The sequence below is a fragment of the Nycticebus coucang genome, chromosome 1, assembly GCF_027406575.1.
Source record: "Nycticebus coucang isolate mNycCou1 chromosome 1, mNycCou1.pri, whole genome shotgun sequence".
Classification (NCBI taxonomy): domain Eukaryota; kingdom Metazoa; phylum Chordata; class Mammalia; order Primates; family Lorisidae; genus Nycticebus; species Nycticebus coucang.
Genome location: NC_069780.1, coordinates 158,232,175 through 158,251,080, shown reverse-complemented (window position 1 = coordinate 158,251,080; position 18,906 = coordinate 158,232,175). Strand labels below are relative to the sequence as shown.

Sequence of the window (18,906 nt, the reverse complement as noted above, 5' to 3'; positions counted from 1 at the left end):
ATCTTTATATCTAAGTATTTTTGAACATTTCTAGGCCTCCAGCCACAATTTTGAGCCATGCACAAAATAATCACATTTTGGTTTTGGTCTTCTTTGGTGCCAAAGAAGATTCTTTACTGTATTAAGAAAATATCACTTCAAATGAGTTTTGGGTAATTGGCAAGTTGGGATTTACTGTTATCAAAATAAGACAAATCACTGTTGAGGATACTTGTACCAATTTTCCATGGGCCCTAAGGGCTATTTTGAATTAGGAGGTCAAACAGTACCTCAATTTATACTAGTGCCTCTGGCATATGCGTTTTGTTTTGTATTTTCAGATGATAACTGTGAGGAGAACTATCAATTTATTCCTTTTATATATTTGTTTTCAAGCCAAATGGTTGATATGTGTTTGGTCATTGGTATGAAGAAGTATGTATAATGCCTGCTCTATAGTTAATGGAAGTCTTTTATTTATGAAATACTATTTAAATATTTCTCAAAATTAAAATCATTATGTTAGATATCTGACTATCATACCTTGAGAAATTCAGAACTGTACATTTTCAGTAAAATTATAGTTAGGTTGGTAATAAATCACACAGAAGTTTGGAAAACAACTTTATTTTTAAATGCTTGGAAACTAAGGCCTTGAAAAATATAAGCAAGAAAAGGGAATATATTTAGCAAACTCTTTTCAAACCTGTCAAATGTCTTTGAGTTGTGTTTTCTTTTTTCAAAAGTAAATCTCTTATTTTTGAGGAATTCCCTTATAAATTTAACAGAAACTAAAAACCTTTTAAGAAAATCTCTTTGTCTCAACAAATCTGACTTTTCTCTATAAAAACCATGATCAATGTGGTAAAACTATAACCTCTTTTTGTAAACTTTCTTCATTATTAAAAAAAAGCCTCAATAACATTGTTACTTGCATTTAATTATATAAATCACATGGAAATATAAAATAGTCCTTAACTTTTTAAAGAGCTATTATATTTACTAATTTATTTAGATGAGTTCAATTGAATAAATAATATCTTTTCCTCACATCTAATTTATTGAAACAATTACACTCAAAATAAAGAGATGTTTCCTTTTCAGAGCAAATATGACTATTGATAATACTATTATCTAATAATATTAGAAATAAAATAGCTTCAAAGAATGTCCATTTAGTTAATATTTGGAGTATGATACTTCGTGTAAGATTTAGAAAACTTGCTTCAGTAGAAACAGAGTTCCTTCAGTCCTTTCCTTTCTCACAGGTTCTAGCTCTTAACCACTTTTCTTGACCGTATATTCCTTATCTTATGCAAAGTAAATAAACTTTCAACTTTCCACTCCCATTACTCTACTTAGGGAACCTAGGAAATTCCTTAGGGCTCAGTATTCTCCGAAGGTAACGTGGGATTATAAAGGATTATAAATAGCCTACAATTTTGCTTTGTCACAAATTATTTCATTGCCTGTCATATCTTTGCCCCCCACCCCCAAAAAAACCTTTCATATGCTATTTTTCTTTAAAAGATACATACTGAATAAAATTATAGAACTAAGCAACAATTTGGTACATGCAGCCAGTCATCATACTTCCTTAAATTTTTGGCCATTCTTTTCTGGATTAAAATAGCTCAGCATCCAGTTATTCTATGAGGATCATGTTTCTTTTGCACAGTACAGCATGAGTAATAGTCTCAAGTAGATAGCGAGACTAGGGTGACTATACTTAGCAACAATATTTTTTATATTTCCAAGTATCTAGAAGACAAGAATTGATATAATACCAACACATGAGAATGATAAATATTCAAGTTACCCTAAATACCCTCACTTGATCAATACACGTTCTACACATGTACCAAACATATGTACCCCATAAATATTAAAATAGTATGTATCAATAAAAGAAAAAGATGACCAAAAAGCACATCGTAACAAAGATATTTGTACCAGAATGTTTATTGCAGCTCAATTCATAACTGCTAAGTCATGGAAGAAGCCCAAGTGCCCATCGATCCACGAGTGGATTAATAAATTGTGGTACATGTACACCATGGAATATTATGCAGCCTTAAAGAAAGATGGAGACTTCAAGTTTACATGGATGGAGCTGGAACATATTCTTCTTAGTAAAGTATCTCAAGAATGGAAGAAAAAGTACCCAATGTACTCAGCCCTACTATGAAACTAATTTAGGGTTTGCACATGAAAGCTATAACCCAGTTACAACCTAAGAATAGGGGGAAGGGGGAAAGGGAAGGGAGGGAGGGGGGAGGTGGGTAGAGGGAAGGGGATTGGTGGGATTACACCAGTGGTGCATCTTACAAGGGTATATGTGAAACCTGGTAAACAGTCTGTGAAGCTAGTGAATGATGCCCCGTGATCATATCAATGTACACAGCTATGATTTAATAAAAAAAAAAAAAAAAAAAGAAAAGAAAAAGATGAAATAGGATAAGAATTTAATAAAACCTTGCTAAACGTAGTGAAAATGAACAAAATAACTACACTTTAGTTTTATGGCACATTTTCTAGAAAGATAGAGATATAATGAAAAGAAATCTTGCTCAAACAGCTTAATATTATAAATGATGAAAGTAATGTTCATTGAAGCAAAGTTATATAATAAAATTAAGAAACATAAAAATATAAGCTGAAAAAGAAGGTGTGGAGATTTATAAATAGTTCTAAAAGATAATTGAGTGGTCATAATTTAAAGTATAAATATTCAGGGTTTGAAATAACACATCTAAAATTTTAAGCATCTCATATTGTTTAAATCATCCATGTCTTGTAGAAATTATTGTAATAACTTGACTGTGTACTGCGTATTGTTCTAAAAGTAGTATGCTCATTTAAGTTTTTAAATTGCAATATAACCATCTTTTAAAGTGGAACACTAATTAGGGAATCATTTACTTAAGTGGAGGTCATCATCACCTGAGAACAAGCTATTTATTTATGAATAGAATATTTTGCCACTCCCACCAGACAGGAGAGCTTTGCTATTTATTCTCATTGTAATAATCTCCACCTCAGGATTTTAGGTGATTCAATATCCACTTGTACTTGGAGGTCCTATCACTATCCAAAGCCTTTGCAAGGCCCCCGGCATAACAAAATAGATTTGTATAGTCAATTACAAGACTATTACTCCTCATCTTCACATTCAATAAGGACACAAAAATGACTGAGTTTGGAAATTGGACAATAACCACATACTAAGAAGGTATAGAGCAAAAACAAACAAACACACAAAAAACAACTCAACTTCTGCTTAAGAGGTAAAACAAAAGGATGTTGGAAAATTTATGTTCTATTTTAATTACTCTCATTCTACAGTTATAAAATGCAATGAATTTTGTGATGATTATTGAACATAAGCCCTCTTGGATATCTTAAGATGTAAAGATAGAAAGACAGGCAAACCTATACTCAATAAAACCAAAAAAATTGGTTAGATTATAGTAATAAAATAAAATATTCATGATTTTATTTTTTGTTGAATTTATTAATAATATTTATATATATTTATATACGTATGGCTTTGAGCAAAGACAAAAGAAATAATCTTACTTCTCCCTGATCATACAGTTGTAAGAATCAGCTTTTCTACTATCTTCTCAGCAGCAAAAAGACCAGTCAATAATACATTTCTTTCTGTACAGATTAAAACTCCATACTTATGGGCTTAACTATGTACAGAGCAAAGAGGTCACTTTTCAACTAGCAATGACCTTTATGTTACAGGAATGTGAGTCAATTTTTTTTCTTACTTAAGTATATATACATTCATATATATATGTATATAATTTACCCTGTACCATTTTATTAGTTGAACATATAAACCTTAATTTTTTTGTCCATTCTATTACAAAGTGAATAAAAATTGTATGGTTGCACTGAAAGACCATGCAATTCAATTTTGTTTCTGTTTCCCAATAGTGCTCAAAATAAAAAAACAAAAATTTATATATATAAAAATATTTCACTACCAAATCCATTAATCCTATCAAATGTAAACCTTTAATATTTTAAAGGACCAATACATGATCTTATTAAATTGAAGTTAATTTTAATATTTTAATAAAATAAAGGAGTTTTGTACTGATATGTAAATGGTCTTGCAGCTTTCCCATAGGTTCTAGGTAGACAGAACAATCTCTGTCTCATACCAGGCCTGACACTCTGTCGTATGTCACCAGCATGTTAACGACAACATTACATTGACTAGCATTGTTGATTACTTCCACACAAGTTTGGATCTGTTAGAAATTAAGCATAACAACTCATTTTGGTATTATAGGTGTTATATCCATAAAAGGCAAAACAGGAAGCATGGATCCACTTTAAAGCTTTTGCTTTTTTCTGTCCTCAAGTCTATCTGGAGACCCAGCCCCATCCATATAATGTGTGAATTTTTTAAGTTCTTCTTAAGTGTATTGCCAGTGTCAGAAATACTGAAGACTTCCACTGAAGCCATTCTCTTAACTGGGGTTATTTACAGAAGTTAGTTACAGGGAATCTTCTGATTGTGTTCCAGTCATTCACCACATTAGCAGGAAGCATTAGGCACAAATGATCACTAAGGGAATTCTCTGAGAAGTGGATGCTCACAGGTCATGGAGAGAGTTAAGGAAACAAACAAACAAACAATGCTCACAGACATTCAACTTTACCCCTGCTTTCTGTCACCATGTCCAAACTATTTTCAGCACATGTAAAATAATAAACCTTCTAAGTGCTATGTTAGTCACCACATGCCTTAAGATTTTCTACCCATTTAGTTACAGTATTCAAAGAGCAGAATGCGTGTTCCCAAACAGACACGATGCTGTATTGAATTTATTTCTTTAAATTAACACCACAATAAAGTACCAACTACAGTGAAGACGAAGACCTTACTTGCAACTCCAAATCAAGCTGTGGTTTACGAATAATTATTTAAATAATAATAATAGTGATAATATTAAATAAAAGTGAAAACCTCACTTCTAGACTTAAGTCAGAGATCCAAGTCAGCCTTATAGGAATTTTAAGATAGGCATTTAATAAATTGTTATACTTTTCTAGAAATGAGAAATACTGTAAGCCTTCCCCTAAAATGACTGATTTGAACCTATTTTTCTCCGAAAGCATGCAGAGACTATTTTCAGATGCTTGATTATGGCAAGAAGGAAGAAAAGTAATGATTTTTGGTGTAATACAAGCAATTTGTAGATTCGAGCATACAGTTTTGCATAAAACATTGCAGGTTAAAATAATGTCGTAGATTTTAAGCCATTGCATTACAGTTGAATAAGTGTCACAATTAGGTTTTGTAAAATTTAAAACTCTAAGTTTTGAAGTGAAGCAATAGAACTAAATTCTTAAACAATGACTTTTACCTTCATACAACACAAAATAGCTATTTTTTATTTGGGTTAAAAAAGTTATTTACAACTAACATTGATCGAGTCTTGGTAAAAGTCCAGTAACACATGAAGACAAATATTCCCTCAGCTTTCTGAAAGATCAATGAACGTACTCGTTAGAGATATTCTTAACAGTGGCAATGCTAGTCTCCAAACGCGGCCTGCTTGTTCACCTAATTTAGAATTGAAAGCACCAAAATACAATTTAGATTTATAGAATGGGATTTGCTATTGAATCATCCATAATGAATGTTTAGCAATTTAGATGCAGAGAGACACAGCTAAAGAAGGAAGGTTTTGATTGGTGCTATTCAGTAGCTCCTTTGAGTTGCCTTTTTAAAATCAGACATTTGTTTCCATTGAATCCAAGAACTCTTCATAAAACAGAGAAATAGACATATCAAAGGAATTAAGTCAAAGTAGGTGAGAAATAATCTTTCAACAACATTTTAACTCCTTTAATAATTTAAAGGAAGGAAGACATGTAACACTGAAGGCTAGAACAGGTCTTTAGAACTTCTCTTGGGAATTTAGATATATATTTAATAGTATATGTATTTATATATTTTTACATTTTGCATGTAGGCCAGAGCTGTCTAAAATATCTCTTCATAGTAGGCTACGGGGATCTATCAGGAGATAGAACAAAATAAGGTCTGAGAATATTTTCAGTTTATCAGAGTCTGTCTTCCCGCTTTGACAGTCAGCAGGGATCATAAATTTGAAGCAAATCGTGGCTTTTCTGCCTCTGGGTCTGTGTTTAAGACTGAGGAGGCCTCTCTCTGAAGGGCAGCTGCTGGTGGAGGCGGGGCGGGAGGGACTCCTCGGTTGGGGGGGATGGCTCCCGACGACATCTGTCGGAAGAGGGTGACTCGCTGCGGGACCGAGCTCCTGCCCGCAGCCTGCAGGCCCGCGCCCGGCACGGCCGTCACGGGCTGGGGGATGGAGGCCAGGGACTCGCCCACAGTGGGATGAGGTCTGGAAATCAGGCTGGAAACCTCGTGGGGCAGCGAGGGCTGCGAGGCGGACAGCGGCCTGACCTCGCGGGTCAGGCTGGCGTTGTGCAGCGCCTGCGTGCTCTTGTGCACTTCGTTTTTGGGCGTGGAGCTGCCGGGCGTCTGCGGCGGCGGCGGCTGAGTCTGCGGTGGCGGCTGGGCCTGCAGCTGCTGCTGCATGAGTGACAGCTGGGAGGCAGTGGGGGAGGCGTAGTGGAAAGTTCGAGCGGCCAGCGGGCTCTGTACGGGAGGGCTGCACACGGCGGTGGTGTAGGAGCAGGGCGACAGCACGGCCGGGGGCTGCGGCGTCTGGGCGCTGGGGCCGGGCGAGTGCAGGCTGCCGTGAGACCGGCTGGGCGCCGTGTGCACCGGCGGGGACTGAGTGCGCAGGCGCGAGGGCGGGGTGGTGGTGGACGACGTGGTGTGCAGGGCGGTCACTTGAGGGTAACTGAGGGGCGCGATCGCCTGCACCATCTCCCTGTCGTGCTTGACAATCTGCTTCAGGATCTCGTTCTCCTGATTGTTGAAGACACCCGTGTTCAGATCCTTCTGGAACTTCTGCAGAAGAATTGAGTTTTTCTTCCCTGTCAGGAAAAGAAAAGATAGGCTCTTAGAAGGCCTCCCGAGGACTGATGGTGGCACCAGTGGGAGTGTCACCTGCAAAGGGAGGGCTCTCGGTGTTTCCTAGAAGAGGCTTAAAAAGCCACACGCTCACTTTAAGACACCAAACAGGAATGTGGTACCTGCGTTTCATGCTTCTTGTATCTCTCTGATGAATCTTAACCTTCTCAAGTCAAGTTGCAAAGCCTGCAAGTGGCAAGAAGCCTCTTTACAGGTGAAATGGAGATATTTATTTTAACGTGAGGGGGACGTTAAAGAATGGAGGAAGAAATACCTTTTGGATCAGGATAGGCTGGAATCAAGATTTGATTTTCAAGATACTTTTTCAAGAAAGGACTAGGGAGAAATAAAAGCTGATGTTTGTCACTACGTGACAGGCACTCTACCATAGATTTCAGGGAGATTCTTTTATTTGATACTCTACCATGTGAGATAGGGATATTCATAATCCCTTTTACCCTAAGGAGACCAGGACATGAGAGTATTAAGAACAATGCCCAAGAAAACGTGATTAGTAGGTAACAGGGCTGAGGAGGGTAAAAAGTAAATCCAGTTGTATTTCTTCTCTAGACAGCATCGAGTTGGATCCCTGTCATCTGTGTGCTGCTGGAAACTCAACCTCCTGGGGACACCACCATGGGCTGAATCAGATGCTGCCATTTACTAAGGTCCCCATACAAAAGGCCAGAAGCACTGTGTCAACTTTGCTTTTGACCAGTGACCTACACTAGTGATTCCCAATCCTAGCTGCATATTTTTCTTATCTCCGGACCTTCAAAAAATACTGATGTCCACTTGTACCCTGCCAATTAAATCTGAATAATTAGACATGGGGTCCAGATTTTGACAGTTTAAAAACAAATCTCTGCGGGGGATTCTTAAATACACCAAGATTGAGAACTCTTTCATAATCTCTGCTCTTCTGAATGAATGGTGGTTGTGTGGCTGTCTATGGCAGCCTCTCAGCTCCCTCTAGGCAGTGGTTCTCAACCTTCCTAATGCCACGACCCTTTAATACAGTTCCTCATGTTGTGGTGACCCCCACAACATGAGGAACTGTATTAAAGGGCCGCAAATAATTTTATGGTTGGAGGTCACCGCAACATGAGGAACTGTATCAAAGGGTCGTGGCATTAAGAAGGTTGAGAACCACTGCTCTAGGGCCTCAAAACACATCAGGTCATCTTCTAGCTAGCCTCTTTGCAGGGGTTTGTAATAACTAAAGTTCCTTGGCAGAATAACAAGGAGAGTCAATAGTAGATTGGTGAAAGAAGGGAAGACTGGTGACTTCTCTATGACATCATTAATACACTCACACCCTAATGAATATGTAACTACAGAGCAAATCAATCTGCTATGTTGCTAAATAAAGCATCAGACTGAAAGTAACAAAGTATATTTTTGAAATGGAAATAGGTGCTGTAATTTCTCTGATGGCCAGGCAATGCAGACATTTAAAATGATTGCCAAAAAAATAGTTACCTCTCTCTTCTTACAAACTGTCCTAATTTTCCCAAAGAACAGAACCTTCTACATTAGTAATAAATATAAATGCTTATTTAGCATATCCTCTTAAATAACTACAGCATACGCAATACGCAGCATACTCAGTTACCAAACTGAGAAAGATGATGTTTCTTTGTGATTATGTGACTAGTCAAATACTATAACTTTGGCTCCTTGAATACCTCCAAAGTAAAGTATCATAAGAATGGAAAAAAGGTATCCAAGATATTCAATGCAATTATGAAACCAGTAAATGAACATGGCCACACAAGAAAATAAAAAACACAATTAAATTCAAATATCGGGGGAAAGGGAGGAGGGTGAAGGAGACGAAGGAGGAGGTTTGGTAAGCTTTCACCTAACTAGTGCAATGTAGGAGTATTTGGCACACCTTTAGGTGAAGGGCTCAACCACAACTTGCACTTTACCAACAAATGTCAACCATGTAACCTAATTGTTTATACCCACATGTTAACATGAAAAAATACTGTAACTTTGGGAAAATTTTAATGCAGTTACAATTTTAAAAAGAGCAAAAAATGAAAATATTCAGTACTTAATAGAAATTGTATTGCCTGATTACTGATTACAAGTTGTTTCATACAAATAACTTAAGTAAATTAGATGAAAATGACATTATACCAGATTAATAGACATTATCTATTTACATATCCTGATTTAAATATTTTATCTAAAACTAGTTGGTTTAGGAAAAAATACATGTTCAGAAATCAGTCTCATAAACATATCACCTCCCAAAAAGTTATTTTTTAAACTAACTAAAGATGTTTTCTGGAGTATCCATTTCTTTTGTGGGTAATATCTCCCTGGATAATTATATTTTGTTAAATATCTGAGCTATCAATGTGAATTTATAATATATTTTTTATGTCTACTGGGAATGTCCAAATATTACCTTTACTTCTTCTAATCTCATTTCAGACCCTCATGCCATCTGTTGTCCTATTAATATAGAGTGAAAGGAACACTTAAGTTCAGGACAAAAAGCTGACTTAACACAACATTCTAAAGTCTTGACTTTTATAAGAAGGAAGCACTTGAGGTATTTCTTTGTTTATTACAAGTGATCCCAGCCCCATCTTTTTTGAGTCATTTTTCCACCCTCTTTCCTACCTCTCTTCAACAAATAGTCATTGTGTACTAAGTACTATGCATGTTAAGGCAAATTAGACATATGCTCTACATTAAGAAAACGTAGTATCCTTTCAGCAATTATAATAATAAAACAGTGCTTTTATAATAATAATAATAATTTGATAATAGAGGAACTTCAGAGGCTATAGAACATCTCCAGAGTACTCAGCCTAGTTGGGGACAAAAGATCAAAGATTTCTCTGGGGAAGTGATGTCTAAAGGGAGATGTGAAGGTTGAGCAGAGTTAAGGTGGCAGAGGAGGCAGAGAAGGAGAGGGCCAGCAAGGCAGGTGTAGGCGTGGGAGGGTCTCTAGGCAAGTTAACAGCAAGCTGCTCTGATCTAACTTTACCATGGCCATTATGCAAACCTTACATTAGCATAACTAAAAAGGCCTAATTTATATATTTTTTATTTAGTAGCAGAAAAACCATTAAACTACATTGATATTTGCAAGGTAAAGCATCTATTAGGGCACTTCTATCAAGGGTTTTTACTTCTTGAGTCTGTATTACAAACATTTCCGTCTCTAGTGAGACTAATTTCATTACACAAGTTTTTGATTCTTCGAGTAAAGATAAAATGTAAAGCTGACCTTAAAAAAAATCTTGTGACAAAATTTAGTTTGTAATGTAGACTCGTACTATAGTACTTGTAGTTCTGTTTTAATGCTACGTAGACTTTTTGTCACTACTTTTTACCTGAAGATTCAAACTGTGTTCGCATCACTCGGTAACTCAGATTGTGTAGCTGGTAAAAACAGACATGAATAAATAAACCAGGATACTTAGAAGAAATAGAGACATAGGGACCCAGACCTTATATGGCTACAGCTAATTGCTATTTCTACACCAATTAACAAGCAAGTCAAGAACTAGCATTTGGGACCTTTGATTGCACACAGGTGTTATTCCAACAGATGAAAGTGAAATTGCGTGTGAAGAAGATAGAAAGCTAGAATACCTATCCGATCTAGTCGGTCAATGGCAACTGTTTCAAAGGCTCTTCTCATCATTGGATATTCCTCAAGGACCTCATTGAAATTGTCCACCGAGAGAGAATAAAGACGGCAGTATGTGTCAGCTCGAACACTGGCAGTACGGCGTCCTTTGGTCAGCAGGCAAATCTCTATAAAAACAAGGAGGAAAGACTCATTTGATCTTTTCTTTTAAAAACCGTTATACAGGCTTCCCATTATTAAAAAAAAAAAAAAAAAGAAAGAAAAGGAGTCTCTGGGAATGAGAAACCAGTGATTTGCAACATTTTCTGTTTGGCAACTGAAAGTATCCAAGTGCCAATACTCAGTTATAATATAATGTCCCCTTTTAAACAACTAAAGCTTTTGGTTCAAATAAAAACTCAAAACAGATTATGCCTATACTCCATGCCAAACCCCCGAATAACAAACAGAGAAACCAAAAATATATGGAAAGGAGAATAAAAAATTCACAATGGAGTTGAATACAGGAAGGGGTTATAATCAGACAGAAGTTTTGTATAAATTCTGGAAGTCAGTAAGCAGATGGTATTATCTAGACAGAAGCCAAAACGAGTCTAAATATTGGCTGAAAAGGTCCTATCACACATCTCAGAGGATTGGATTTATTACAGGCATGCCTTCCATGTAGCTGTTATATTCCTAGTGAAATAGATCTGAAGAAAATGATATTCCAAATGCACTAGAGGACTTTATTTTTAAATAATTCCTATGAAGAATTCTTTGTTGAATTTTTTTGTTGAAATTGAGATTCCCAAAATATGATTCACAAACATTTGTACATTGCAATTTCATTATTTAAATATACCTATTAAAATAATTTGCCATTTTGTTCCCAAGATATTAGGAATTAAAATAGGCTTTGATTTTTTAAATTTGAAAACAATTAAAAACTTTTTTATCTCTAAAAAAACCAACATAAAAAATAATAGAAGTATTTCTAAAATTTAAAAATTTAAAAATTAAATCATAAACACATAGATCATGTATGCATTAATGTATTTGTAGGATACGTTGTATTGATTTCATATACAATTAGGAATGCTTACATCACACTGGTTAATATATACCTCAGCTCGTTTATTTAATTATTGTGTTAAGACATTTATACTCTATACTTAATAGAGCCGACATGTACCCTTGCATTATGCACTATAGATGTGATCCCACCATTCACCTTCCCTCGATCTGACCTCCGCCCTCCCCTCCCATCCCCTCCCTCTTTCATCGTGGGCCATAGTTGTGATCTATGATCTATTCTTCATGTGAAAGTGTGAATGATTGTAAATTGGTTTCATAATAGTACTGAGTACACTGGATATTTTTTCTTTCATTCTTGAGATAAGTTACTAAGTGGGATATGTTCCAGCTCCATCCATGTAAACGTAAAAGAGGTAAAGTCCCCATCTTTTTAAGGCTGTATAATATTCCATGGTATACATATACCACAATTTATAAAATTTACAACCTTTTGGGCGGTGCCTGTGGCTCAAGGAGTAGGGTGCCGGTCCCATATGCTGGAGGTGGTGGGTTCAAACCCAGCCCGGGCCAAAAAAAACAAAAAACAATTTACAACCTCTTAACAAAAGGAAGCATAAAATAATGATTAAATGTCTAAATTCACACTCTCGCTCTTTTGAACTTAAATTCAGTTCATATTGAGACACGTTATGAATAATTATGTTATAGGTTCTATGTATTTGATTGAGTTAGGGCTGGAAATAGGACTCACACATAATATGTGGTTCATAATGAAAGTTTTGAGATACATAAAATAAAAAAGCAAAATCCACATGAACAGAAACAAATGAAGCTCTCCCAGCTACACTCATAGGCAGAGTAGGTTGAAATTTGGATGGGTGAGTCAGAAAGGATGCTGTAGATTGTATTTCTTGGAAGTGAAATAATGGACCATAACACCATCTGTCTCAAAATTTCCATAGTGACTCACATATCCACTTTCATATTACTTACAGAATATAAGTGGTAAACAATAGTGATCTTATTAAAAAATTCATTTGAATACAATCTGGTAAGAACAATGTTAAACATATGCAGACACTAAAGAAGAGCTCAAGGGAAGATAGGATGGATGTGGGGAAATGCCACCGAAAGCACCGGTGAAGTTTACACATTGTACTCTTGCTAAATGATGTTGTAGAATATTCATGTTTGTACTCCTCATGTTTGTGCATTGACGTGTATGTGTGTCTGTATACGTATGCATGCGTTTGCAGGTTGTGTAGGAAGAAGAATGTATATTGGCCAATTTTTAAGCAAATTGTCATACCATGGAATTTGCCTAACCGAATATAAACAATATAATAAGAGGCAACATTTTCAATACTACTTCAAAATTAAATTCTCATGTCACTACAGTACTAATGCCATGTTATATAATTACAATTGCCACCTCCTGGCAAACAAAGTAATAAGACATGTTTTACATTTAATGTTGACTACAAATTGTACATTAGAAGACATGATGGGCCATGTAATTGTGATTCCATTTGTGTAAAACATTCAGAAAAGACAAATGTATAGAGACAGACGATGGACTAGTGGTTGCCTTGGGCAGAGGATGGTACATATTAAATGGAAGCATTATATATGTAAAATGTACTGCACTAAAACTGCAAAAAGTGAAAAGAAAAACTCTTGTTTTATTATTATATTAATATTTATGACATTTATATTTCGAATTTCTCTTCTCTTCCCTGAATTCATTCTCTCTACTCTAGAATCATAGTTTCTGTCTCCATGTTGAGGTCTTTCCCTTGTGTGTTGAATATTTTCCTTGGATATCCTATTCATGTTCATTCACATTTAAAAATAAAAGCTCTGGTGATGTTGCAGAATTTTCTTGAGAGTTTTTCTTTAGGATAAATAGGTGGAGAGCTTGTCTTCACATTTCCTTCAGTGCCAGAGTGAGGAGGTCTTCACTCTTGGTGACTGACTTCTCTTTTGGTGACTGACATCCTTCTGGGTGACTGACTTCTCTCTCGGTGACTGACTTCCCTCTCGGTGACTGACTTCTCTCTCGGTGACTGACATCTCTCTCGATGACTGACTTCTCTCTCGGTGACTGACATCTCTCTCGATGACTGACTTCTCTCTCGGTGACTGACATCTCTCTCGATGACTGACTTCTCTCTCAGCGACTAATTTCTCTCTCAGTGACTGACATCCCTCTGGGTGACTGACTTCTCTCTTGGTGACTGACTTCCCTTTCAGTGACTGACTTCCCTCTCGGTGACTGACTTCACTCCTGGTGACTGACTTCTCTCTCGGTGACTGACTTCCCTCTCGGTGACTGACTTCTCTCTCGGTGACTGACATCTCTCTCGATGACTGACTTCTCTCTCGGTGACTGACATCTCTCTCGATGACTGACTTCTCTCTCGGTGACTGACATCTCTCTCGATGACTGACTTCTCTCTCAGCGACTAATTTCTCTCTCAGTGACTGACATCCCTCTGGGTGACTGACTTCTCTCTTGGTGACTGACTTCCCTTTCAGTGACTGACTTCCCTCTCGGTGACTGACTTCACTCCTGGTGACTGACTTCTCTCTCGACTGGCCTTGTTCTTTGCTCGGTGTCATTTGCCTTCTGCAAGAGCCACTGATTTCTCCTCTCCTCAGAGGGACTACAAAGTTGCCTGTAGGCTGTTCTGTAAGGTGGAGCGGGAGATGTGGAGTCCGTTGTTTCTGTATCTACTGTCACAATCAGTCACCCTCTTTTTCTCCTCATTTTTTGTTCTGCCCTTTATGATCCTGTTGTTGGTTAACTAAGAGCCTCTTTAGGATTCCTCCAGGATATCTCCTTTTCCACTGGCCCCAGTCCTCTGTATATATATTCCAAGCTCATGCTATTTTCCCTTTAATAGTCATCAGGAACCACTAGTGTACTTTTTTTTTTTTTTGAGACAGAGTCTTACTATCTGGGCCTCGGTAGAGTACTGTGGCATCACAGCTCACAGCAACCTCTAACTCTGAGCTCAAGTGATCTTCTTGCTTCAGCCTCCTGAGTAGCTTGGACTAACGGTGCCTACCACAACGCCCGGCTATTTTTGGAGATGAGGTCTTGTTCTGTCTCAGGCTGGTCTCCTGAATATTAGATGAACTGGAATAAGGTACTGTTAGTGAGTGAATTGAGTGGATATGGATACTGGTTTTAATTCCCGCAATGGTGTATATTTTCAGCCACACAAGATCAGAAATGTACTACAAAGGATGAAAGGGCAATGGTCGATAGCTAGGGAATCTATGTTATCTGGAACTTACTCTTTTTTTTTTTTCTTAAAATGTAAATCGGTAATATTTATTAAAACAACTTTTATTTTTGGTTTAGGAATTTATTTTGGTTTTCTTAGCTTTGGGTTGGGGGTTTGTTGGTTTTTATGCATATATTGAAAGTGTACAACTACTTTCTGTCTTCACAAAATATGTTGATTATTCCTGAATACACACATCATGTCTCTTTGTGGTTTGGGCATATATTTATAATTTTACTACTTTTAACAGGGTCTCTATAAAGGGAAAAAATAGAGACACATCCTGAGGATCCACTTACATAGGAAATGGATTTTTATTTGTCTTAAGCCTAGAAATTGCCTGGACTTTGTTTTTGTAATGAGAATGCATTTATATATTACTTTTGTGTTTGAAAAGAAAGTTTATGAAATAAAAAATATAGCTACTTTCAATATGTATAGTCATTTTAGAGGTATGGCAAAAAATAGGCTCATTGAAGCATAGAATGTGCTTATTCGTATTCTTTTTTTCTAAATACGATCATCTGAAAATGATTTTCTGGCCTTTCTTATTTCAAGTCCTCATGTAATAGATGAATAGTACTGTGTATGTAACATATGTTACGTAGTATACATCTCCATTAGTAAGTAATACTGTCTTGAATTAATTAAATGCTGTCATTGGTAAGAAAACAAATTTGTCAGAGGATGATTTTTAAATAATGTTTCAAGCCTATAGAAAAAACAAAGTGTGCATGTGTTGTAACCGTTTAATGAAAGTTTTCCTGTATTGCTGTCTCAGTAAAACTTAAGGTGTTATTGCTTAAAAAATCTTACCTCTCCATTAAATTTTATTTAAAAATATAATGCACTTATTTTACTTTTTGATTTTGTGAGGTTAAGAGTGATAGTTCAATTTGGTCCTTTTTGCCAACTAATGAAGTAGAGAGTGCTATCTGGGGAATTTTCTGCAACAGCAATGGTTGGTTCCTTGTTGATTCAGGTGTATGCATACATTGCCTGACTTATTTTAGAGAGATGTGTGTGTGTATGTTTCTGGCTATGTGTAGCATAAAATGCACTGGCCTGGGGTTTTGCAGTCTGGTGTTATCTAGTCTGAGACTGACTACTCTTGGCTGTGAGGATTTGGACACATACTTACATTCTGTGGACTTTATTTTTCAGTAAAATATCAAAGTCAATTACATATCTTAGAATTTTATTAAGTCTGTAACTTAGACTTATTCAAAATTTGTCTCTGAAGGTCATTAATCTTTATATCTGTAGTGCCCACAAGACACATAGTAGATGCTTAATGTTTGCTGAGTTGAATTATTGAAACAAATAGCAACGTGCTATAGAAATGAATGATTTAATTCACCACATAAGTAAAATCCATTTGTCTTTAAAGTGACGTTTTCCCCCAGGCAGAAACTAATGGCTCAATATAGACTTATACCAAGTCCTTTCAACAGTTATGCAAAAACTTTTTTATTATCAACTTAAAACTCCGGAGCCATCATCTCACTGCATCTCGTCAGTAATTTTTTACTGAGAAACAGAACGAATGAAGGTGTGCACTCGCGGAAGTAGAAACAGTCACTGGGCAGTATGAAAAACACTTAAAATATTCCCCTTTTAAAATGCCTCCATACCTTTGGCTTCTACCATGAATAACAGAATTAAGAAATGACACGGAAGTAAACTTTCTGACCATCAGAGTCCTGGACTTTATGAACTGAATTTCCAGATTCAATATGAATAGAGCAGGTGCTTCTCTGTGAATTAGTTTTCTCTCGATACGGTATTATTTTGGAAATTTACTTACTGAGTAAACACAGACCTGTGTTGGGTGTTACATAGATTTTGTGTTTTACTGGGTCTATGTCTGTGTCTCTGTGAATGAAATTTGGGGGGCGAGTAAAGGATGGAGAGAGAGAAACCTGTTTAGTCATCTGCCTCTCATATCCTTAGGTTTCTTGGAAATTAGGTATTCATTTGTCACTTTAAAACAATTTTTTTGGTATGGGATTTCTAATTATTTTCTAAATAGTGGCTGCAATACCCTAGATGATTTAAGATGTATTAAAAACAGTACCATCCAGTTACATGTGTGTATCCCTCCCAGAACCTGCTACATTGGCTTTTGAGCCTGGACAGAATGATTTGAAAATGCTCATGAATACGTCAGAATGATCACGAATGAAGCTAAAGGCCACACTACGTTCTGTTCTTAAGTTTCAGATGATATAGTGTTTGTTCCCCTGGGAGGCGTCTTCTCTTTTGCCAAATGTTTTATTTAAGCTACATAACATATCTTTGAGGTTTTGTGCAATGTCTATAATTAAGAAAAGTATCGAGACTATTTGATAATGTTTTTCTTCATGTAGACATCCCGTGACTTGACAGGTGGGAAATGAACAGGTGGGGTGTTCGAGTTGACTTCATAAAACAAATAAAATAAAATAAAAAGTAAAATTAAACTGCCAAGGAACAAGCTAAGCATAGCTTACAGATGTAAGCTTTTAAAACGATGTCTTGGGATATTTTCCGGAATTTGTCTGTCCAACCCCCTTCCCTTCCCTTCCTTCCCTTTCTCCATCCCTTCCTTCCTTCCTACCCTCCTTCCTTCCTTTCTCTTACTTTCTGAAAACTTACCTAGGGATTTCCTAGTCACATAGTCACTGGTTTATGAACCTTAGTGCAAATTTGCTAGGGTAATATGTCCCTTCATCTGGATGCAAATTTCTATTATATTGTATAATCAACTGTATAAATGATGAGGACTTCGCATATTAACTTTAATTTGGTATAATTTTCCTGGTTTTCTTGATACAATATTTATGAATGGCTAAGGAGTTATTTGACCTAGCTAAGATGAAAACTGATGGTTATTTACCCTGTCACAGAAACGTTAGAAAACTGTTTTCAATTTCAGTGTCAGAAAGCGTGTGGCACTGGTGATTAAATCTGGCCTAGCACACTATCTATACACTTTTAATAATCCTTAGAGTCCAAGATGTATCAACTGCCCATTGCTATTTTTGCTGACATTAGTTAACTCTGTTAATAAACATTTAAGTCCACCTGACATTACTGCCAACTCTACATCTAGTCATTTTTATAAGGTTGGGCAAATGGCTTCAAGCATATTGCAAGGCAGAAATATTTTCCTGACCTCAAAACCTGAGTGTGACATTGCAGTCACAGAGCTAATCAGGAACTCATGTCAGAAATTTTTTAAGTAATGTGTGCAACCCGAGTTCCCAGAATTTATGGGAAAACATTGTACTCATAGTAACTCATAGTAACCTAAGCAAAAGCAGCTTCCTTCTTTTGTGCCTGATATCATGAAATAAAAGTAATTCTCTGTAATGCATCAAAATGCTAATTTCTTTTTTTTTTTTTTTTTTTTTTGTGGTTATTGGCCGGGGCTAGGTTTGAACCCGCCACCTCCGGCATATGGGACCGGCGCCCTACTCCTTGAACCACAGGCGCCACCCAAAATGCTAATTTCTTATAAATTACTTAGGTTTCTAATGCAGTGTTTCATAATGTGCTAGAGGAAATATCACTTTGGGGTTTTCTTTTTCTATTTGTAATATTTCTATATTTATATTAGTGAACTAGTCAAATATTTCCTCTCCATGGCATAGGAAATGATAACATCTGGCTTAAAACAATTTGCATATTAAACTTGGCTGGTAGAAGTACTTTGGATGTCAATGCATTTGAATAGGGATCTAAAGATATTCAGATTAGCATAGAACATTAAACAGATGCAAATGTTGTAGTACTTGACTTATTTTAATGTATTTCACATTTTCTATAATCTTCTGAAACTGAGATTGAATTTAACACATTTCCAAATACATATCTTATGAAGGAACAATTACATGGGTATAGAATATATATAGTAACACATATCCTAATAACCAGAATACCCAATTTTGCTTTTTCTAAAGATATATCTGGTCATTTCTAAT

At 36.3% G+C, this 18,906-nt stretch overlaps 1 protein-coding gene across 2 annotated transcripts in view; it reads right to left on the bottom strand.

Annotated features, from left to right (window-relative positions):
- Positions 1-3,472: 3,472 nt before the first annotated feature.
- HCN1 (hyperpolarization activated cyclic nucleotide gated potassium channel 1) overlaps positions 3,473-18,906 on the bottom strand; it is a 452,074-nt gene continuing 436,640 nt past the window's right edge. For both annotated transcript variants that reach the window (XM_053590960.1, XM_053590970.1), the window contains exons 7-8: positions 10,634-10,798; positions 3,473-6,975 (exon numbers count right to left, since the gene is read on the bottom strand). In XM_053590960.1, coding sequence (XP_053446935.1) covers positions 6,110-6,975; positions 10,634-10,798 — 1,031 coding nt within the window. In that variant the 3' untranslated portion in view covers positions 3,473-6,109. The remainder of the gene's footprint in view (positions 6,976-10,633; positions 10,799-18,906) is intronic.